The 24,062-nt window shown below is 36.2% G+C and overlaps 1 protein-coding gene and 1 long non-coding RNA gene across 12 annotated transcripts in view; one reads left to right on the top strand and one right to left on the bottom strand.

Annotated features, from left to right (window-relative positions):
• MRTFB (myocardin related transcription factor B) overlaps positions 1 to 24,062 on the bottom strand; it is a 77,018-nt gene that overhangs the window by 6,071 nt on the left and 46,885 nt on the right. For 5 of the 11 annotated variants that reach the window (XM_051632411.1, XM_051632408.1, XM_051632409.1 and 2 more), the window contains 13 exons: positions 23,400 to 23,465; positions 20,841 to 20,896; positions 20,219 to 20,294; positions 18,990 to 19,151; positions 18,243 to 18,427; positions 13,585 to 13,725; positions 11,905 to 12,152; positions 10,224 to 10,377; positions 7,793 to 8,818; positions 6,278 to 6,433; positions 3,239 to 3,397; positions 2,821 to 2,958; positions 1,354 to 1,414 (listed from right to left, as the gene is read on the bottom strand). In XM_051632411.1, the coding sequence (XP_051488371.1) occupies positions 1,354 to 1,414; positions 2,821 to 2,958; positions 3,239 to 3,397; positions 6,278 to 6,433; positions 7,793 to 8,818; positions 10,224 to 10,377; positions 11,905 to 12,152; positions 13,585 to 13,725; positions 18,243 to 18,427; positions 18,990 to 19,151; positions 20,219 to 20,294; positions 20,841 to 20,896; positions 23,400 to 23,465 (2,628 nt within the window). Of the gene's footprint in view, positions 1 to 1,353; positions 1,415 to 2,820; positions 2,959 to 3,238; positions 3,398 to 5,770; positions 5,862 to 6,277; positions 6,434 to 7,792; positions 8,819 to 10,223; positions 10,378 to 11,904; positions 12,153 to 13,584; positions 13,726 to 18,242; positions 18,428 to 18,989; positions 19,152 to 20,218; positions 20,295 to 20,840; positions 20,897 to 23,399; positions 23,466 to 24,062 lie in introns of those variants that run through there. The other 6 variants (XM_051632413.1, XR_007890897.1, XR_007890896.1 and 3 more) reach the window with 6 other exon arrangements.
• The window catches only part of LOC127390598 (uncharacterized), a 70,099-nt gene that overhangs the window by 11,229 nt on the left and 34,808 nt on the right, over positions 1 to 24,062 (top strand). The gene's annotated exons all lie outside the window — the stretch shown is intronic.

Below are 24,062 nucleotides of genomic sequence, written 5' to 3'. Positions count from 1 at the left end.
AATATGCAAATAAATCCTCTAGCACAGATGATGTTTTTTGTCAGCAAAAATATACCTGACAATATATTTTGCACCAGTATTCCAAGCAAAACCACATTCTTAAAACCTGTAAGAGCACTTATTAAAATGACTGCTTAGTAAAAGCAAAGCATAACCAAACAGACACTCTCACGCTCTGTATGTTCATGAACTGAACACTTTTCAGTGTAGACCTCATTTAAATAAGTGCAAGAGCCCTGAATGCTTTCCTTCATTTTTCATAAAGGCAATCAGGAAGTATTTGCTTTTTTTATGGCAACTTTGTAAACATAGAGCATTTTTACCTTTAAGATCAAATAGGTTTAGTAATGTAAGACTCAAAGCAAATATTTAAGTAAGCACACCAGTGTTTCCTACATCCTCTGTTCCAGAGGCAGAACTTCTTCTAACTACCATGCAGTATTTTAATGAAAGCATTGAAAGAATTTTTTAATTTAGCTTGAGTTGTACACTGCAAAGGTCACTTTGCTCAGTCTGTCACAGTCCACACCATTTTCTTCAGCTGACTTTCCAATTTGCTTCAAAAAAGAGAAGATACTTTGATGCTTAGAATATGACTAAAATCCTCTAATATTCTGAAATCAGTCACGTCCTGGCATTCACTGCTGCCAAGATCCTTGTAAGACAGTAGTACAAAACATTAAGCTAATTGAATTGCCTGGCACCAGAACATTTTCCAGTATTGTAATGGCTTCTTATTCTGCAAAGCCTAATTATGCCTGAAAGGCTCCTTCTTTTACTGCAAAGCTACTCTGTATATTACTTAAGTTATTTCAGTTCCTTTCTGATAGCTCCCTTATTTTAACTGTCACAGAGTTCTTACTCATTAATGCCTCTATGTAGTTCATACATACTTTTTCCAGTAACGTATCTCTGATGTTTACAGTTTATGAAACACAGTTATACTTAATGAAATTTTAGTATCATCATCCTTTAACTCTTACCTTATTCTACTTTTTGTATATTTTCAATATACATTATATGGACTTGCTAAACTTTTTCCAATTTTGACAAAATATGTCTGTGCTAGCCTAAAGTTGTTATTTTAATCCTCTGAATGTTGTATGAGCTATTGCAAAGGTCTGGCTGGGCTATTTTACAAGCAGAGAAGTCCCACAGCAAGTTGACTGTATGTGTTTTGGTAAACATTTTCTTTGATAGGTAATTATTGCGACCTTTCAGAAATAGTAGTTTCATCCAAGCTGGATAACTTCTGCCTCCTCTCCCTGGAAGAATTCTTTTGTTTGATTGCAGCAATGAGTTTTTATTACCAGATTTTAAATAACTACCTCACACAGATGTCAATTAACTTACCTCCGCTCTTGATGAGAATATCAAAAAGATCATCCATCTGCTGACTGTGTGCACTGGAAATCTAGAGTGCATGAGAAAAAGGTTATTATTTTTCTTGTAGTATTTTTTCCTAGAGCTGACTGATGCTAGCTTCTCTCAGTAATACGTAAGTACTAAGCTATGATCAAAACTAAAATTCATCATACGAAACTGTCAATCTAGAAAACAGAGAAATAGTTTTGGAGAAACACTTGTAATCTCTGGTCAGTTTCCATAGAAAGAAACTGGGAAAAAATCTGAGAAGCGAGACAAAGGTCTCCTGGAGGCAACCTAGGAAAGAGGTGAAGAAAACCAAGCATAAGGAGAATTACTAACCCTACTTTGTGGCAAGGTAGGTATCTGGAATAACTGCAGAACTTTGGGGTGCACTCTGAACTGCTTTCTCTGAGATACCCTGCAAACAACTACCATGTAAGATGCATTTTGTTAGGTATGTGGGTTTCTTTTAATTTTTATGTTCGTGTTATTTTCTTTTTTAAATGGGGGGAAGCTTTCATCAGCTTTTTTTGGTTTGTTTTAAACATCCATCTCTTGAATAACCAAAAGATAACAAACCTATTATTTCACAAACATTCAAGGAAAAGTGGAGACTTTTCCAATGGCCTCAAAACTAAAACAGCGTTTTAATGCTTTTATTTTACTCTGGAGCTGTGAAGTAATTTGTCATCAGATCTAGCTCCTGAGAAGAGGCCAGTGAGGAGGCGCTTTGCTAATGGGAAGTGACAGAATCAGTTAATACAACATGTGTACCTTCAGTGCAAGGATGTCTTACACATGCCAAGAACATATAAATGGCATTAGATAGATAACCCACGCTTCTGCCCAGTATCTGCCATCACAAACCCAGCAACCAATACCAAGTCACTACAAGGTTTTATCTTTTGGAATAGTTCTGAAATGCATGAGGTTAGGAATGCTTGTTATTTTGTTTGCAGCTTTATTCCAAGATGAAGGGTGTCATGGTAAAATGACAGAGCACTCCCCAGGGTTATTCATCAAGCTAATTACAGACTTTTTTTGAGCTAACACCTATCTCACCTATATGCATGTTTGCCTAAGTGTGTATAAACACACACAAGTGCTCCTCAACTTTACTCACTTTGCACAATGGGAATGTATTTCCTGTCTTTTAAGTCTGAAGTTTGGGTATCATACATCCTTGAAACAAGTCAGTTGAAGGCTAGTTATTAAGTAGCAATAGCAGCACTACCCCAATTACTGGATACAGTAAGACTTATTTACATGTTCACTGCTTTAATAAAATGAATCATGAAACACAAGGCCTGTAGTTACAGACAATTATAAAAATATTAACAGGGTATGTTAGAAAATCTCGACACCAAACAAAAGATAAAAGTAAGCAATAGCTTTGATAATTCCAAGGGAAAAAAAAGGGTTTTAGTAGACTAAACAAGAGAAAATAACTACCTCACGCTGTGATGTCTGAATATTGCGGGTCTGTTTTATGGCCTCTTCATAACGAGGAGGATCTTTTGTCTTGGATACTGTGTTGTTGAAGAGAGTCTGTTGAACAATATAAGGCTGGGCTTGAGATGGAGAGCCAGGCTGCGTGCAATAACAAAGTAACTACTAAATACCTTTTAGTGAATTAAGAACGGACCAAGTTCTAGAGATTATCCTATTTCATTGTACCAATCTACATGTTTACAAATAATAATAGCATAGGTAACAAGGGATAAAATTCATTTCTCTCTCTCCTTCTCACACATATATACATATATGCATTATTAAAATGTACATTGCTCATACTTGATTGAACTGCAGTATGTACAATCAATAATAATATAAAACTGAACTTTATAAAACATTGTTGGGCAAATCTTACCTTATTAGGAGTAGCAGGTCCATTCTGCACAGAGGGAACCTGATTACCACCAGTGTGAATGTTAGAGTTTGATGTTTTATTAATAAAAGACTGTGAAGGTGTTGTAACTGGTGCAGCCTGATAGGAAAATACTGTATTTGATGTGGTAGGTGGAAAAACCTGTGAAGGATTAATACATCATTTTTAGGTTGTGGTTTGTAAAAAAAAAAAACAACACTGGGTAAATGATGCAATTAAAATTTAAGCCTTTTTAAAAAAAAAAAAAATACTTGATTGTTTCAATTCCCTATTAAGGGATATTTTTTTGGTGCTCATTTTTCCCTCCGGTGGAATAATTTGTAGATCTTGAACAATTACTATTTGAAAGCAGCTTTGTACTGTGAGATGCTTTCATTTATCACTGGTACCTATTTTCCTGCGATTTTTTAGGAAGCATGAGGAAAGTGTAATATAATTTTTCCAAAACACATTCAGAAAAATATGGAACAGTTTAATACAGTATGCATGATTTCCCCACCTAGTGGACAGTCAATAAAGTGAACTTATTTGTGGCTTGATACAAACTAGTATATGTATCCACACTTGTCCTATGCTGCCTGTTTTAAGACAGAATGGTTAGTTTCTAATTTAACTACAGATATCTATGAGTAGTGAGGAAGAATACAACTCGTGAACTTGACTATCAACTGTGAATTTTGTTAGTTTCTTCAAGTGATAGTCCATACTCTATTGCAAATTATTCCAAGCAGTATCCTACTTCTATTACATTTAAGTCAAAGGGAGAAGAGGAGCTGTGATTGTATCAGTGCGTAAGACTGCTCTTTTAAATTCAGTATCACTCCCAGATACCTTTATGACAAAGGTGTGACAAATCTTAAATTGGGGATGGAGAAAAAGCTGAGATAAGCTTTGTGGAGTACCATCTGAATACCGCGTTAAGTCTACTGTGAGAGGGCTAAATACCGTTTTTATTAGTCACCCAGATCATCTGTGTCAAAACAGTTGTACTTTGCAGCTGTCTGCCACTGAGGTGAATAGCTGTGGAGATGTCTCCTTATTACTGAATTAGCTGAAGAGCAAGGACCACGTGGTAGCTAGAATGTGAAGAGCCACCTCAAGTATGTAAGAGAAAATAAATGGAATAGGCAGCTGGTTTGCATAAAAATCTGAGCTGCTTGAGAAAGCTGAGATGGATTAAAGGGAAACTGGTTTTGGAGAACAACTCTTTATGGAGGTGATGGCTATTAGGAAGACCAGCTTAATTAAAAAGTGTTAAATTAGTAGGTAACATTACTCATTCACAGTTCATTAGCTCAATCTACCTGCAGAAATACCCAAGTCTCATGCAATGCAAACAGCAGACAGGTAGATCTAATGCTGAATGCATGAAGGCTGTCCTGATCTGTTGTGACACAGAAATGTTTTACATTTTGATGTTAAAAGCCACTGCAATTAGGCTGCCTGGTTTCAGTAGATGGGTGAAAGAAACACCTCAGATAGGCAGGCTGTTCAGCTCCAAGATAGCCAGATGGAGACTGAAGTCTCCTGGGAACTATGTGGTCTCCATGACAACTGATCTGAATAGGGGGAAAGACTAGAAGGTACAATTCTTAGTTATCTCCTGCAATAATTTCAAGGAACTTCTAGACAGCAAGGGAAGCAAACTGCTAGTCTCTGGCACAAGTACACGCCCTCAGAATGAGCATGTGTATACAGGACCTGTCAAATTAAAAAAGGTAAGATTAGCCCCTCACCAAATCCCAGAGAACCTAGATAAAATCTGCTTTTTGGATGTATGTCAGTTCTAACTTATGTAGAATAACCTCCATGTCCATGAAATTCAACAGATTGAACAAGCAGTCTGAAGAGCAATGATGCTCATTAAGTTGGGTTCCCCTTATTAGCCAGCTGTTTAGATAGAACGGCAGGGCTTAATCATACCTCTTTTAAGATGAATTTGTATCTGGAACAAGACCCTTAGCAGAAGGAAATTAGAGGACACTGCAAAGGCAGAAGCCCCAAATCACACCAGAACATGGGGTTTATGATGCACTTTTGTAAACAGAAATACAAACTTTGAAGGCTGAGATATTTTCTAAGAGTTACACAACATACAGTAAAAATTATCCTCTTCATCTTGAAATTTCAGTATTTTCTTCCCTTTCCTTAAGGCAGGCTGAAAACCCTTTTTATCCTAAGTGATAGGAGGCTTAGAGTCAACAGCACAGATAAGGAAGCAATAAATGTCCAAAACCAATCTCTGAGTTCCTCATGATAGACGTCAGCCTAGAAAAGGCTCAAAGGAGGAGAAAGCCTTTTCTTTTGCGGTGTCTGGTGCTGATGGGCTGTTACCATATGAACATGGCTGGACTGGCACTCACAGTTGTGCATCCAATGCTGATGAACATCTGTTTTGGAATGGGACATTTCAGAGCTGATTGTTTTGGGTAGATAGGAAGAGAAGAATCTCTGAATGATTCTTTGCATTCCTCAGGAAGAGAGTACTGTAGATATGATGGGGTTTTGACTCACTGGAATTGCTATCCTCAGTATCAGAGTCCTCAGCTTTCTTCATCAGGAAGGATGAAATCAACAAGGCAAGTACGGAAACTAAAAGGAACTCCTATAAAATAATAGATCTCAGAAGCCACAGGTAAAAGCTTTCTCTTAAGAACAGCCAACAAGAATCTTCCATTTTGGGCCAGCAGCAGGAGAAACTGACTGGAATACCTGGTATAACACCAGTGTCAAGCATGAGGAAGAACATAGCAAGATTGGTGCTGTAAGAGCACCGTTGAGTTAAAAAGCCTTACATTTTTTTTATTTGCAAATGAAAAATAAAAGTCCAGAATGGACTAATATTTTGGCAAGAGAATGAGTTACAAGCCTTGTGTTATATCATACAGAAAAATATGGTACAGATGTTAGGTGACTTGATCATCTATATATGGTGCAGATGACACGTAAAAGATTGTAAAAGCACTGCCTAGAATTAGATCACACAACTGTTTATCTTAATGCTTATTGCTATGCACAAACCTTTCTGATTTGTTGGGTCTGACCAAGTGCATGCTGCGTGATGGTATTTTGTTTTGATTGTGGAGTATGCATCTGAGGTGCTGTCTGGACCAGGCCAGAGGAAGAAATAGGAGCAGGTATTTGTGATGGGGTCTGTATTCCAGCTTGTGATTGAGCCTAAAGGATGAAGATAAAATATTTACATTATTCATATCTCACAGTAAATTATGTAATGTAAAGATCTATTGCATAGATTATGCAGAAAAGCAATAGCATGTGTTCTGGGAAAGATGACTGTGAACTGTATATAGGAGACAAAATTTTTACTGTGTGGTACTGGGGAGTTCCCATCTAAAAGGTGGTGTTTCTTTTGCAAATGGAGTTAAAGAAAGATAAAAACAAACTAGAGAGCGTCCAGTGGAAAGCAATGAAAATAATAAGAGATAGAGAGAACCTAACCAGTAAGAAGGGACTGTAAGAACTGGGTTTGAGTAACAAGGAAGACAAAACTGATGATGTAAGAAAAAGGTTGTTTTTAAGATCATAGTAGTTTTTAATGGCCACTGAAAGGCAACTGTGTCTAACCTCAAGAAAGACAATTATTAGCTGGTAGTTATGAAAACTTGATACTTGTTACAGAATTCTAGCAGGGTTTTAGAACAATTTAGACAGATATCTGTCTGGGTGGATAGCTACCAAGAATAGCTCTTGCAGTGCTGACTGTGGGGCCCACCCCCATCAGAGTTTTACAGCCCTCATATGTATTACTAAATGTGATGGTGCATGTGTTAGTCCCAAAGTCTAGGCCCACAACATGCCACAACAGCCAAGCACACACTGGAGCTGAAAAACTAATTCCCTGACACAATAATCATGTGAGTGGCAGGGGATTTCATCTAGCCGTGTCCCAGTAACGCCACATGGAACTATATGCTTAATTCTACCTTAGACAAACAGGTTGAACTGTTTCAGCTTGGTCAGCTCTTACACCTCTTCATTTATAACTTATAATGGTTTATGCTGTATTTATTCACTGTGATAGTTCCTGTAATCAACTTAGAAATAATATTTGTGTAACCATGGTTTATTTTTATAATTCGACTGGAGTTCTACAACCTAGCATTCACATTTTTAAATATAATGAGCCATCACCGCACAAGGGAGTTCAAACACACATTTTGCAAGCAGGTATACCTCAAAAAAAAGTTCTGGGTTTGTAGCTCTCTATTACAATTTGGAGTTAACAAAACAGTGGTATATGCTGATATAAATCAAAACTAACTGTGAATGGAGGCAGTACATGGTAAAACAATTACTTTTCAGGAAAGAGTATCTGGGAACAAAAGTGGCAAAGCAAGTACTAGAAGAAGTTGTGTAAAGATTGGCTCTTAAGTTTTTCTGCTCTTTTCCTTAAAGCAGAAAGAGGCCAAGTCTGATTTTTAAGTTAATCTTACAAGCAGCACATTTACCTGTTTATATGAAATTATGCAAATAGTGCCATGCAATTTACATGGAGAAAAATAAAACCACCCTTACCTGCAACTTTATATTTCCAACTGGTAGCTGCACTGCAGTGGCAGAATTCGGGCCTTGGATAGACAGTGGAAGGAGCAGCTGTGCAGTTCCTTGGGTAGTTAATAAAGCTTGTGGTGTGGCAACAACTGCAGTTTGTGGCTGCCTCTGTGGATTAACATAAAATTGAGAAATGGCATTCTGAGGTTCAGCTTTGGCCACAGGTATCTCCTGCTTGATAACAACTGCCTTTTTGGCAACTGGATTCTGGCTGCTAGTGTATACTGATTGTCCTAAAGAATGACTAGCTACAGGTACAGACTGATTTGTACTGGAGCACTCAGTAAGAGCATTTTCATCTTTGACAGTAGCACTGAATTGCTTCTGTTCCAAAGCAGCTGAGTTACCAGAAGTCTGAGACTGTTGCTGTTGTCCTCGTTTTTCAACCTCAAGTTGCATTTTCAGTACTTCCACAAGTTTTTGCTCTTGTTCCAGTTTCCTTTTGAGCTCTTCAATCTGCTTTTCTTTCTCTTGAAGCTTGCGGTCCTTTTCTGCTACATCAAACTCCATGGTTGAGATGCTTCCACTACTGCGATTCTGATTATCGTCACTCGTATTTGCCCTTAGTGGTGAAGTACTTAAAAATTGGGATGGTGACATCATGGTCATCATTTCTGTGAAAGTATCTGCCACACTAGTATCATCTGTGCTTAGACTAGATTGTTCTGAAGGAGAAGGAGATATAGGCAAAGGAGAGGCCATGTTTTCCGTATTTACTACTTTGCCGCCAGGCACCGTAGATGTTTTTTCTGGAGGAAAGCTGGTTATTGTATTTGCCACTGGTTTATTTACTGTTGCAACAGGAAAGGCCACAGTCACTTCCCCTGTGCTACCTGTGGCCCCACTAGAAGTGGTTACTGTAACAGAGCTACTAGTAGCCACCCCATTGTTATTAAGATCCTGATACGGTTTCAGTCGTTCAATAAGATCTGTTTTTGTTCCAGAAACTGGTAATCCTCTCAACTTCAACTCCATTTTAAGCTCTGCTACCTGAAATAAAGCACAATATTAAAAATTTAAAATATTAATAATTACTTATATACATTCTACTTTAGTGCATATTTGCTAGTTACTACACTAGGGTTCTGACAGCATGCATGATTGTTGAGCACACTGCCATGACCTGCTACTTACAGTCTACCTGACCAAGATTATCATCTGTTTCCCTCAGTCTGGTATCCTCTGCACTTGGTTGGGAGTGCATTCTAATTTTTGTTTTTTTTCAGCAATGCATTTCTGAATTCTTAATCAGAACTGATTTAGGTGATTCAGTGTTAAACCACCACCATCAGGTCTGCAAGCATAGCTTATGCTTCTGTTACCACATCAGCAGGAATACCAATAAATTATACAGAAGTGGCTAAGTGAACAGCTTTTACTGCTGCAAAGCACAAATTCAGATACTAGCTTAAATATCTTTAAAAAGTTAGCAGCTGATAAAATTTGAAAAGCTTATTTCAAACACTGTTTGAATTGCACTTTACAGACTTGTTTCATATTAAAAGATTGGCACTAACTGACAATACATAACTGTCTTGAGAATCTAATCTTCCAAAACTTCTTTTTTTATCCCTTCAAGTCTAAAAATATACTCACTCCCATCCCTCAGAAACACAGCACACCTTGGTAATGGGAGAAATGAGTAAACTGCCCACTAGGTGTCCTTACTCCTCCACTCAGGTTTGGCACATTCCTTTAGTTGCTACTGAAAGAATCTGAATCTAAATCCCAGCAAGCTTCTTCAGATTTATTCTCATTAGGTCCTTCACAGTATTAATTCCTGCTAACCTATCTCTGAAGGAAGAAAATCCTATGCATTGCTCATATTTTATAACTTGAGGAAGATTTTATTGAATTTAGTGTTCATTTTGAGATGATGTGTTGAACTCTGGTAAGACCATCTCTTGTTTTCCATTTTCTTTTACTGGTGTTTCTGCGTTGGCTTTATAGCAGTGACCTCTGCATGTGTTACTATTAGGACATCTTTTAATTTCTACTGCTTACTAAATCTCTTCATTGAGATACTAAAATGGTAATAAGGAAATTACTCTTCCAGTGCTTAAATCTGCCAAGGCTGGAACTTCACATGAGGTGCACCTCATAGGTATCAAATTAGGTACTTATACAATCTATCTGAAATTATAATTCTTCTAATTCTTTGGGAAAGAACTGTCATTTCTAGAACATGTGCACGTGAGGAGGCTAAATGAAAAAAAAAACTTAAGTCCAAAAGAGCTGCATATGAAAATTTTGACAAAACTTATTCTAAACAGTCAAGAGAAAATTACACTTTTCATTGGTAAATGATATCCAAGCTTTTTCTTGACACTAACAGTTTGCAAGTTATGACCTATAGTGATGCACAGGAATGGACAAATCCCTCTTACTCTTTTACCTTCAAGTCATCCAGGCTTGAAGGCAGAGGTCCTGGTTTCCGGTTTGGAATATTACTGTTCTGTCTTGGTGAGCTGGCAGCTGATGTGGGTGTGCTGCTGTTCAAGGTATTCAGTGGCGTATTCCCATTGTTACTCTGTTTGTCATTCAGTGGCCTTCAAGTGATGATAAAAAGGGGACAGTAATGTCAGTGCTAAACATATTATGTTTTCAATGAAGAAGATGTGATTCTAAATCTAGTGTCTATCAAGTTAACAAACGAATTTTTTTACAAATCTTACTTAAAATAAGACATAACCATTAAATATTTTAATAAAACAGCACAGAGAGGACTATGTTGATATTTTAAGTGTCCTAATTCATGCTTCGTAGTTTTTATTGTCATGATATCCCCACAGGATATTATAGACTGCAGAATCAGTTTATACAAATTAATCATCAGCTAAGGCAACTTGTTAGGGTGGGGCTTTTTACATCAATTAAAAAAACCCCATGATATTTAACTCTATTTATCAACCCTAAATACATGTCCAGTGTTCATATATAATAAAGACCAACATAAAGGCAGTTTACGCTGATGATAATGCATTTTTATCAGCTGCACTCATAAGAACCTTATAAAAGGATCTCAAAATAATTGTAAAAATTTAAAAATGCCATAATTTACACTCGCTCCCATAAGTTAGCTCTTTTATTTTGTTCAACTGATTTTATGAAGAAATGTTTCTGAAATGTCAGTAAATGAAACATAAGAAGCGTGGGCAAGCAGGCAGAAACATCTCTTATCCAAATGTTAGGATACATGGTAATTATAAATACAGCCACAGATGGTAACTTCAACTTTCCTAGCCTCACTTGCTGAGGAGAAATAAAAACTCAGTGAAAAATAATTTTAAAAACCCCACACATTTGAAAGTAATTTGAATGTAGGGTTGTGTGATGCAGCATGTTACACTATTAAACGCTTCTAGGAAAAGACTGGTCTTGGTGCAAAGGAAACTGCAGATAATCAGCATCTCATTCTGCTATTGAGTGTTGGCAAACCTCTAAAGATTTCTTTTTTTGAGTGCCTTTACTTATAAATCAGAAAGTATACTTCTCACTATTAAAAGTGCTAAAGATCAACACTGATGAGGAATTCGTACAACCATTAGAGATGAGGCTATAAACAACATAAACATTTTAACCAATTTAAAATGACCGTTTCTTCTTATTTGTAAACTGTGAAACTGTTGTATAAAGACAATAAAACCACAACAATAGTACCTGTCTTTGCAAAAGCCATCATCTGTAAGCTTTTCTGCTCTGCTTATCTGTGTCATATTTGAGTGAAACTGGTGTAAAAACTTTCTTGCTTTAGCATAAATGCTTTTGAGTTTCAAACATGAATTAGGTCAGAAAAAATGCATCTGACCAGTACGAGGTTCTGTTTTCATGTGACACAAACATTAACTAGAACCCATTAAAGGCTTCAAACTTCAGGAGTATTTTAACAAGAGAACCAGCTCATCACCTTATTAAATAAGGCAAGTAATACCCACAGTGATGCACATTGCCATTTAATTTTTCTTGGGTTCCAAACATCTCTTAACATTTGCAAAACACATTTACTTCTAAAGCACTAAGTGTATAATTGATGTATATATCTTTTCTGGAAAGGACACAAACAATGCTTCACGTACTTCAGTGGTGCAGGTAGAATTGTCTGGTAGTTGTAGTGTTGTTGCTGTTGGCTCAGGATCTGCAGCTGCAAAAACAGTTGCTGCTGTTGTAGCAGACGAGCATAGTTGGAGTCCATCTGTGGCTCATTTTTCTCACCTTTCTGATCAGGTGGAATATATTGATGATACTTTAATTTCTTCACTCTTGGCTTAGGTTCTTTACATTTCTTGCTCCGATGCTTATCATTTGGGTTCTTTGGGTGGCTTTGCTGTTTGTGGATGGAAAAGATAGAAACAACTGTAACAGATACATCATTTACAAGCAGTTATGCAAGACATAAAGACAAAGCCTACAGGAGCACATTTACTGCAAACCTCCCAAACAGGATCATTTGCTATCATACTCCAGTCAACATACTCCAGCTGGGTTATACTGTGCACAGGAAGGGATCATCAAATCACAGTTTGTGAATATTGTGTCCATAGATGGCACAAATGAAGCTATGGGATTCTGCTAGTCATGACCTGTCATGGCAAAGAGGCATTCTTCTTAAACAAGTAAGTTCAAAGCCACTTAGCACTTTGTACAAGTAAAAGCTAGCATCTTGAAGTCTGTCTGTAAACACCTGCAGGGTAGAAGTACTTACAATTCTATGTTAAAAGCACAGACAGACAGTCCTATAAATTACAGGATTACTCTTAATGAAACTTTCAGCAGAATCCTTATTAGCAATACCTGCATATGTAGTAAAACTCCCTTCAAGCTCTTTGAAATTATTCTGAGTGAAAAGTTGGTCATACAGAAGGTATCAAAGCAGAAATCCTGTGTTGATCCATGCACATTTATCACACAGCCTGTTTTGAGGGATATCTGAATTTGTCATTAAGGTCTGGCATTAAGTAAGCTGGAACAGGTCCATTGGTATCAGTGGATACAGCCAAATTTATACTAGAAATTGAGTATTGGAGGTCATCCTTGTAAATTTAACCAAGAATTAATTACACATAGTTAGGTAGAAGTCTGCATACTTACAATGATTACACAGCTGAAGACCTTTGGCAAAGTTGCTGAAATAAATTATTATAGACATCTAACACAACCCCCTCTCTAATTGTATTTGAAAAAGTTTTCCATGCTGCTGCTCAATGCAGAAAAGAGAACTGAGTATGTTCTGCTGATATTCAAATACAAGGATACAGCAACTTCTCTCACACAGTGCCTTCTGCTTATACAACAAATTAACTAAGAAAATAGTTGCATAAAAGGAGCAGTGCCCTTCACCAGTTTGGTTATAGGTGGACGATGAATGCAGTTGCCTCTGTTCCTACTAAATTATTCTACCTACAAAACCAGATTAGAAAATATTAGTTTCACCAATAGAAAGTAGAAATTCAATATTGCAAAAATCTGCTGTCCTTATTTCTTAAAACTTCCATAGCAATGTAATCCATCATTCTACTGGAAAACTTTAGTCAGCTGTCTGGACCTCCTGAAATAACGAGCCATTCCCTGCAAGCATTAATGGTTGATCTTAGCATACAAAAGCTTTCTGTCAACAACCCAGTATGTTCTTCTCAAGACCAGTAACAGTTGTTAGTTATAGGCACTATCACATGACTCATGTATTTTTTCATTAAGTATAGCACTGGAAAAGGACATATATTCACAACATAGTCCTCAGATGCCGTTATCATACCTACCTTTACTAATGTTGGCCCAGGCTTTGCTGCAGATACAGTATTTGTGGTCAGGGTGGTTGTAGCAGTAGAACGTGTAACGTGCTGTTCAATTGTAGAGGGAGTTTTGAGAAATTCAGGAACTGGAGAGGTTAAAGGTGGATACTAGTATTAAAAAAATATAAGGAGAAAGAGAAACATTAAAACATCCACCCTCTGGATAATTGAAAAAATATGAAAAGGTTAAAAAAATGTAATGTCAAATGCACAAATTATTTTTAGAAGGAATGACAAAACCAAGACTATTACATATACGTGTCTACAAGTGTTGTATAAAGGCATATTTTTGGCACACTTCAAAATACAGCAAATAAGATAAACTGGTTTCTTACCTTGACTTCTTAGTCTGCATTTTAACTACTGCATGTAATTGTATCCAAAATCTGTTGTTACTAATACAGGTTTTACTTCTAATTGAGCAAAGCAGTAGTTGTTTTATATAATTTTTCAGAGTATATGATGATAAATATTTTGCCAACATTAACATCTTTCTTAATTAGTCTTGTTTTTTCTGCAGGTAAAAATAATGATAAAAGGCTTTATAACAACATTAAAAAAATGCCCTCAGGAAGGGTTTTGTTTTCATAACCTTTACACTGCTTTTTTAATTTGCAGAATTCTTTTCTCCTTTTAACATACATGAAACCAAATAAAGAAGTATCATGAAAACATTTTATTTATTTATTACAAAATCATAAAAAAGAGCTGGAAGGACCTTCCTAAGTGACCTCATCCATTCAAGTCAGGAACATTTTACTTAAACTCCTGCCATGTATTTGTCTCTTGATTTGTAGCCCAGAACCAGATTAGCTAATAGATGCCAGTTCTTAACTTTATAATTGAAAAATTCTTCTAGAACTGACAGCTGTCATTGAAGTCATTGCTCTTGGCATAAGGATAAAAAAAGAAATCTTCTCTTCAAGGTAGTCAGTCAAAAAAAAGAGAGTTCTGTCAAATAAATTGATTTTCTTTTTAGTGTTACCAAGTTTCATATATTAAGGCTTCTAGAACAAAAATATTACTGATTTCTATAAGTTTATATGTAACTAAGTACAGAAATACAGTTCAAACAGAATTTTATTAATTCTAAGTAGAAGGAGAGATAAGGGTTAAAACCAGTTGACTGAATAATGGAATGCACTGGTAGCAACTGTTAGCAGAAATACCGCTATTTGTTATTACTCTGCTTGGAACAACATCAAATTTGACCCCAGACACACTACACATACACTAAAGCAGCCTTCTGAAGTTACTGCTTTATTACTATAGAATTGAAGCCTTCACTGTTGTCTGACTGTGAAGTCACAATCTTGTGTATACAAGAAGAATCTTACCACCCAAACTAGTTTGTTGGGAAAGCCTCCCTTTGATGAAGGTCAGACATCAACAAAGGAAAATGAACCTTGTTTCAGAATGATCACACTGCAGCAGAGCACATGTATTTTGAAGATACAGCTCCCTATAGTATTTCCTTGGCAGCCACAGCTCTGACTGTGCCAGGAGGTGCATTTTTGCTGTGACTGCCAGCACAATTATATTACTGTGTAGGTACATCCGGTAGCCTCAACTTTACTGTATTTGTTCCCTTGCTGTTACAAACATCATGCGTGTAATTTCTTCTATAAACTTAGTAAATTTGGTATAGGCTTAGGACATTATTATTATTATTCTTTTCCTGGTACCATTACACCTACCAGAAAATTCCCAGAAGTTTTCCTACATAGTAACAGAACTTCACTCATCTTAAGTTTACAACATCCACTTTTTTCTGTAGGGAATACCCCTCTGATGGGATATAGACTCTGTACATAAATAGATCTCAGAGAAGAGGTGTTGTGTATTTTTCTTTTTAAGAACTATTCTATTCTATTGGAATTCCATTCCTCTCCTGAAAGCCAAATCAACCAGTTCCTTCCCCATAATAACAAGCTGTGCTGGCTACACCTTCCAGCTTCTATTAGGTGACTCATTCTTATGTCATTAATGGTAACATGAAACCAGAATGTCCCCAGAACAACTCCTGGCGAGCACTAACAACAACTTCCTTTCAACTCAACACTTCCCTCTTTGTGCCTTATTTCTGCTAATCTCCATCTTCTCCAGTTTTGCTAGTATTTAATCCCATAGACTATAGACCCAGATGAGATTAGGTGCATTTCCATTGTTTAAGAAAGCAATTAGATCACTTGGTAAAATATTTCTTTTATAAAAGCCTATCAGTTTCCCTCATATTCCTATCAGTAAATATAATTTTTCTTCAGAATACATTCTAAAGCTTTGCATTTTAGTTAAGTCAGATGAGTACTTCTCCCTAATCAATTTTTTCCTGTGCTTTATTATGCTTCCATGTGATTGTACCAGAAAGGACTTCAATTAGTTTGCTAAAAACACTTGGTTAATATTTTGCAACTTTATGTCCAGGTTCTTTTGTATTTCTGGGATTGCAATTACCAAGGTGCCAGTCTGTATGCACTAAAGTCTCCAACTTTTTTTCTTACAATTAAATTATAATTTTCCCTTCTATGTCTGTGTTTCTTTTAAACATTTTGCTGCATCTCCAATTTTAAGTTGCCAATAGGTAGTGGCAGCTAGTTTGCCCTAACCTGTAATCTAAACTGTATAGTGGTTTTGTTCCTTCTGTAAGAGCATCCATCCAGAGGAAAAGCTCCTGATAATACTTTACTAAACTGCAAGATGTAGTATGCATAGTCACTGGAACACTACACACATGCCTGTTGTGGGGTTGTGTCAGTTTATGATGACAGACACAAGATATAAGTATTTACAAGATAAGTATTTCTATAAAATTCAGACTTTCTGCTTAAGAAGTAATGCTCAAATTAATACAAAATGTTTTAGCTAATTAAACAAAAATGATAACACTGTCAAAATTTCTGTTTGCTTATACACACGTAGCATGTTGATAGGAAGTACAGAAAGCTGAGTGCAATGGCTCACTGATGTTATTTGTAAGTCACTTCATATATATGATACTGTGATGAAAACCCAAGTCTTTCCACTAAGTAATTTCTTGGAGTGTAAACGTCTACAGGACAGTAAAATGCACCAAGCTGAAATACAAATTACTTTTCTGTGATACTGTAGCTGCTTTCATTTACGTACAAGAGAAAAACGGGCTCACTGGGAGAAACAGTTCATGTTTTTCTAGCATACCACTGCCCAGCAGATGTGCCTAAACTTGATTTAACAACTCATTCAGCATTGATACAACGCAAAATGTTTGTACTATTCAACACATAAACACAAACTAATGGTTTCCTCTAGGCAAGCAGAACTTGGAATAGAACCACAATTTGTCATTTGCCTAGCTCTGTCAGTCTGTTAATGCGTGGAGATGAGTACTGCTGACTCTGGCTAGTTTGAAGCTTGCTGGCCGTTCCAGCTAGTCGCCATCAGACAATGTATGACAACCTTGCTTGCCTTTCCCTCCACTGAAGCCTTAATTTGGATCTCTTTTCTCTATCCAGATAAAAGTTCCAGGAAAGCTGCAGAAATCTAGTTAATAGCAAAGCCCTCTCCTCTTAACCAAGCTTAAGTTAGTTAAAATTACTATGCCAGTAATCTACACAAACAATCTATTTAAGGTGAACATAGTAACCTTTAAATAAATCCATGTATCTCATTAATGAATAAACTTAATGGTTAACTCAAAGGTGGATAACGACCTGTGAAGCAAGCACTGTACAAGATATTCTAGAAAGTATCCAGATAACTGTATGATTATGCACATAAGCCTGTGTCTTCAGTAGCTTCAGTAGATAAATTAAATTGTAGCACATGATGTTTGTTTCATTACTGTTTTGGCAAATTATTCTATATCAGCACTTTTATAATGTGTTTAAAGATAGGGTAGTAGATGTTACTGTCCATTTCAAACCACAATTGTTGTAAAAGAATTCTCTTACAAAACTTAATTTTTGAAACTCTTATTAAAACAGTCCAAGTGTTTTCATTAAATTATTTTTTCTTTAACTCCTCAAATATTTAAATGTTCTACAATAAAGGCAATATTTTATCTGCCATGGCAGACTTAATTATTTTCATTTCTTTATAAGTAATGCAAGGAAATACTAAAAACCTCATAGAGAAATAAAAATACAGGTTACTTGCATTTCTTAAACAGTAAATTAATTAGGTAGTATTTTAAGACTAGAGGAGAGAGCATTTAAATTATGTGGGAAACCTTGTTTCTTATGGACTTCTCTGGAGATAATGGAACTGATGTCAGCTGATGTTGTTTCAGCTAAGTTTTAACTCTAAATGAGTTCAAGACCTTGCTCAGAATGAGCACAGACAAAGTAATCAATAACAGCTGGAGTAAACCATGGATGTGACCTTTTAAACAACTTCTGGGAAAGCTGTAGGTCTTCTACGGGCCATAATGAATTTCAGTGAATTTATGGCTTTACAACAGTCTCTGGGAATTTAAGCATTGCCAACAGCTAAACCAGGTTTATAGTCTATACACCCCCAAACAGAAAATGCAGTCGCAGACAATCACAGCAAATTTGTTAATTCCATATGTAACTATGCCCCCTGGCTATAGTGCCAGACTAAAAATCATATTGTGAAGATTTTGTTTCAATATTTAAAAATGGTACCTGTGTTGTTGTAGTAGCGTTTGGTGTTACTGGTGATGGTGAGTCACTTGTTTTTGGCTCACCAGGGGAAGCTGCTGAACCCTGGGATTCTTGGCTGGCTGGCTGGTCTGGTGATAAAGCATCACTGCTGTCTTCATCAAATGAATAATCATCCAATGCTTGAGGATAATTGTCTTGTCCCACTGCTAGAATGTTTACAAAGAAACAGGCAAAACATTTTTTTTTTAGTTACACAATTTAAAATAAGATGTTAGTGGCAGAATTAGCTCATTGCTAGGAAATTATCAGTTTTCAGCACAGTCTAAACATATGGTACCTAAGGATTTATTGTGTTTTCAATATAATGACAGCCATATTATATCATGTTCAAGGGATTGATAAATCAAATTGTATAGCAGGAGTTGTTACAATAACAGATTAAAAGGTACGTTTAACATTTGTGGAGTGCACACAGACACCCATGAGAGATCAAGTAATGGCCACATGTTTGATTATTTTGTAATAATTTTTATTAAGAAACAAGTCTTTTCAAAGACAGTGTTATACTCCATCTATATCATTCTAACAGTTTCAAATAAAAATAGGATTAACTTTAATTAAATGATGACAGAGTTCAGGACTCAGAAGCTGAAACGGGTAATAAACTTTGAACATTTTTTTTTGTCTAAGGAACTTTACCCTCCAGAGTTAAATTGTTATTTTCCACAATGCCATGGAGACAACAGAAGCTGTGGGACTCCTTCTTACCTATGATAGCTTCTTTAACACTGGAGTCTACAGGAAGAATATTTTTTTCTACCAGTTCCATAGGCCCAGGCCTCTGAGCAATCTTCTCATTCAGATCATCTGCCAGCCGAGCTCTCTTCAGTTTCATCTGAGTGGCTTGCAGTGAGGGCTCTGCAAAGGTCTCTAAAAAGATACAATTATTTAAATATTCTGTTCTGTTGTTTCTCCATTTTCATGACAAAAACCATTGAGCTGTGTTTGCAACAACTCTTTTATCAAAAGCAGGCAAGTATTGTTCTGAAAACTCGCCAATTAATAAGCAAAAATAAGATTATATGAGTAGATGCTGCTCATCCCTATGATCATGTTTTTCTAGAAATATAGTATGTTTTTAATAGAAATAATGCTTTTGGTAAACATTTGCACAGTGTCCAGCAACAAAGCAGGTAATATAAAATAACAAATGCTAATTATAATCTGAAGACAGATTTTGCTGCTCTCATGATTAACCAGTGTGAGCTATGGTAAAGGTTTAAGTAATCCATCAATTTTTGTGTTCTCTCTTGACAAACATTGTTAAATGTTTAGCTTTAAAAAGGTACCTTACCTTCTAGCACAAATATGAATCCTCAAAATTGTATTTCAATGAAAATATGGATATAGTCTGTCAATATGGATGTGATCTATCAATATGGAGATATCTGCATTTAATATCCAAATGCACATTTTGAAACCTAATGGCTACATAAATTGACTTGGATTATGGTTATTTGGTGATTTCTGTATTTGATAAGATGGAGAAACATTAAAACAACCCCATTCATGAGAAGACTATTGTTCCAAATGACCTGAGCAACAAGGGGAAATAACAAGGCAGGGTAAAAGTAAAGTTTATTGAAGTTTGGTTGGGGGGGGGCGGGGGGAGAAGTAGAATGCTGTCAGGTTCCTTTAGGGTATGAGTAGGAATGGAAGCAATATATGCACTACATATACATGCACCGTGGTGTAATTACCATTACAGAATAAAGACAATATGCTATGCAAACAAATACATAGTTGAGAATACCTTCACTGCCATAGATGCATCTCTTATTATACAGATTATAACAGACACTGTAGAGGTAGAGAAACAGAGTATAAAAATATTTAGAAATAATTCCTATTGAAGCCTAATTAAGTTAGAAAACCAAGTGCACAATAGAAGTTCTTTCTAATAGCAGCACAAAAGGTACATACAGCTGGGAACATACCTTCAAGGATGTGCATTCTGACCAGCTCAGACCGGTCTGGCCTGCTGCGAATCTTGTGCTTCAAAAAATTTTCAGTCTTTAAAGAAATGAGACAATGGCATTAACTACTAGATCACTCCAAGGAGTTTGATAGAACACTGATGTTGAATCCATGAATATTTGCAGTTGCATTCAGATAAATAGACATTGCTGTTAGAACATTGCCAGTAGGGGTTTGTTTTGTTTTGTTCTGGTTTTCTGTCAGTTAAACAGTGCCAATTAATCTCCATCTTCCTCACACAAGTTGAGAATGTTACTGGATTTGACCCCATACCACCACACAAAATCACCACAGTGTAGACTTGCTACAGAAATTTACCCAAGTATCCTGTACTTAATGGGGTTAGCAATATATTACATTATGACCATTAGTTTATCCTCCCCACCTTGATCTATGATAGATTAAGAAAGTTGTTCTCAGATTTGACACCAATATTTTATTTAAACTGATTCTTCAAAGATAAAAGCAGATGTTATTACTGTAATGGTAATAATTTTTTCATGTACTCAGAGAATTTAGTATCACATACAACTGACTATCCATTTTCAGATGTTAATAACAAGTTTACACAAAGTGGTTTACCCTGGCTCGCTCCAGGCTCTTGATCTGCTCATGGAATGCAGCTGGACTTTTCAAAGCTGTGAAGGGAGAGTAAGAGTTAAATTGACAAGAAGTGGTTTCCCAAAGAAATATCCTCATTGGGATATGCATATGGGTGTTTAACACCACCTCAGTGTTGTGTTTGCATCTGACCAGGCTTACATTTGACTCATGCTAGTTATATTCACGTCTATATAACAGATATGAGCAACACTCCTATACAGAATACTTTAAATATTTTATTTTAACAAATACTACCATGTAAGAGTTAAGTTTTTCACTAAGTACACTGGGGTCTATTTACCAGAACTGTTCCACAGTAGAAATTTTATGAGGTAAGGTTCAGAATGCCAAAATACAGTTTCATTTATTCCACTGTATTTACTGTCTGTACCTCAATACTTGCTGTTGCTAGAGAGAACTGAACTGTTCCTTAAGAACTATTTGTGCTGATTTTTAAAAAAAATGTGTAGAAGCCCCAAATGTTCAGATTAGAAAACAGAATTATGATTAGCTGCTAAATAGCCAAAACCAGTGAAAACCACTATTCAGCTAGAAGTAATACGAATTGTGGAGGGCTTAATCTAAATTGGATTGTTGAAAGCAAGTGAAATGGCAGCAGGCATGATCCATCTTACTTGCCACACTTTTGGCAGTGATAAAGATACTGCAAAACAAAATGTTGAACGCTTTTTGACAACTTAGAAGTTTTTTCCCAGGTTTCACTCCAAAAGAAACAAATCTTTCCGTTCCTAAAGATAATCAATGCTATGGACCTGGGAAAGTGAAGATGCTTTATCAAAGCAAATTGAAGTCTGCTGCATACTCAGCAACCTTCAGGAAGAGATTAGCTTTAAGATATTGTGCTTTCAAGGTAGAATTCACCAGTGCACACTGGGCTGTTTATAATAACTGGACATAATTTTGGTATGTTTTCAATGGTTGGGGTTTTTGTTTAAGAAAAATCACTTTTCACATTTGAATCTTTTGACAAGTTGGACCTATTCTCTTGAGCCCAGTCTCACCCCACACTGTCCACTTAGGGATTCCCAGAGCTTTCTGTGCACCCCTCATTCTGAGGCCAAGCTAATTAGCATAGTCATTGGGAGCCCAAGTGGAGGAACACCAAAAGGGGACTAAGGAAAGAGTTAACTGCAGTTGAATTCTAGGCCACTAAATATCTGTATTCAGGAGAACTCTCTTGTGATTCCTAAATTGATTTTAGGTCTCATAAGTGGTGCTGCTGAAACAAGCATCATCTCTAACAGACTGAAATCAATAAAGGAGAAAATGGGCTCTAGCAATAAAGTGTAATTGCATAAAGCATGCCAATTACTTATTTTCAAAATATAAGTGCTGTGAGTTCAGACATACAAGTGTAACAAATACCCAAATTTACAATCATTATTGGCTTGTTAAAATACTATCATCTGCAATTAAATTCCAGTGGTAGAACAGATTAGAGACAAGAACGGTTTATGGAGGAACTGGTAACTTTTTGCATGGCTGTCAAGGATGGCAGGTAGCCAGGCCAAAGAGTCAAAAGCTCAGCATTACAGAATCCTGAAATCATAAACATCTCCAACAGTATTTATGAACTTGGTGATGTTGCTGCCTTAGTGAGACACTTCACAATAAGGTCATCATCAGCATCTTAACTCTTCCAAAGAGCATCTAAAAGCATTAATTGAATTTTTACCACTATATAATCTTTGTTTTGGAATAGAATACGAAACTCTTACACCAATTTGGATAGTTTGCCAGATATGGCAAGTTGATCAGGAACTTCTGGCAACTGGAAAAAAACATTCTAAGACAAAAACAGTTTTCTAAAAAAGCCACAAAGCCACATTCTTGGAAATGTATTCATAATCAGAAAGGCCTAAGCACAGAAGCTTCTGCATTAGGTCATATGATCCAGTGTGCGATGCCCAGCCTAATCCCCTGCCTCTTGTCCTGTAACATCACAGCTGCCACATGCAAGATTTGACACAGAAGACACATCAGTTGGTGCATGAGTCACAACTTCTGTGTCCTCATGTTTTGTTTGGCTGCCCTTGCCATCCTGCTCTTTAGATACTGCTGGCTTTGTTATTCATACCTGCTCATTTATACAATTCCATTTATTTTATAAGATTATTGATAATTTAAACAGAGAACATAAATGGAGAATCAGACTATGTTTGTAAATCCTTGTATTTTTATCACAATGGCTATTTTAACTGAAACATTAGGTAAGCATGATTAATTTACTTCACACTCATTTACATTACCAAAAGGATCACAGAATTATTCTGGTTAGAAAAGACCATTAAGATCATTAAGTCCACCCACTAACCTAACTCTACTGAGTCCAGTGCTAAACCATGTCCCTCAGCACCACATCTACACTTCTTTTAAACACCTCCACATATGGTGATCCCACAAGTCTTTTCAAATCATAGTTATTTTTAATAATTCTCACAGAAATATGTATCTTCATTATTTTATATATTCATCTCATAATTAATACAGTAGAGGATTGCAGATTGTAAGTCTTACGTGGCATGATGCCCTGGTCCACCAGCTGCTCTCGTGTTCGTCTTTGTTGTAGTCTCAGCTGAAGTACTGACAAAAGAAAACAATCATTCATTCACATGTGAGCATACTATCAAAGTACAGAAAGATAAAAAAACCCACAACATGGAAAAGATACCAAGTGTTTCAACTTTAGAAACTTCAGACAGACCTGACAGCACCCTCGAAGACACCTCTCACTAAGGATCAACTGTTATTAACACAGCTTAAAGCAACTGCTTCCAATCCCTTTTTGCAGCAGTTCACTGATTTTTGTTCACATGTGATTAAGGAACACTATTTCACACATACATCCCCTTTTCCTGTTAGCTAGGCCTCAGGAGACGTATGTTAAGTATAAATCTAAACAGAGGATATTTTTTTTCCCCCTTTAACACTACTCTTATATAATAGATTCAAAAAACATAGTGAGGTATAAGAAGTTTGTACCATAAACTGCAACATGTAATGATTATATAGCCTTCTTACATGTCTTAAACCAATCTTACATGACTGCACTACACTGAATTAGAAATTATGTTTGCAAAGCATTTTAAAAGAAAAACTGTATGTGTTTGGTTGACTTTTTCCTTAAGGATTTTTCTTAGAGGTATAAAAGCTTATTGTACATTTAAATAAATCTCAATG

This window comes from Apus apus, chromosome 14 (assembly GCF_020740795.1).
Source record: "Apus apus isolate bApuApu2 chromosome 14, bApuApu2.pri.cur, whole genome shotgun sequence".
Classification (NCBI taxonomy): domain Eukaryota; kingdom Metazoa; phylum Chordata; class Aves; order Apodiformes; family Apodidae; genus Apus; species Apus apus.
This window is presented reverse-complemented; position numbering and strand designations above follow the sequence as displayed.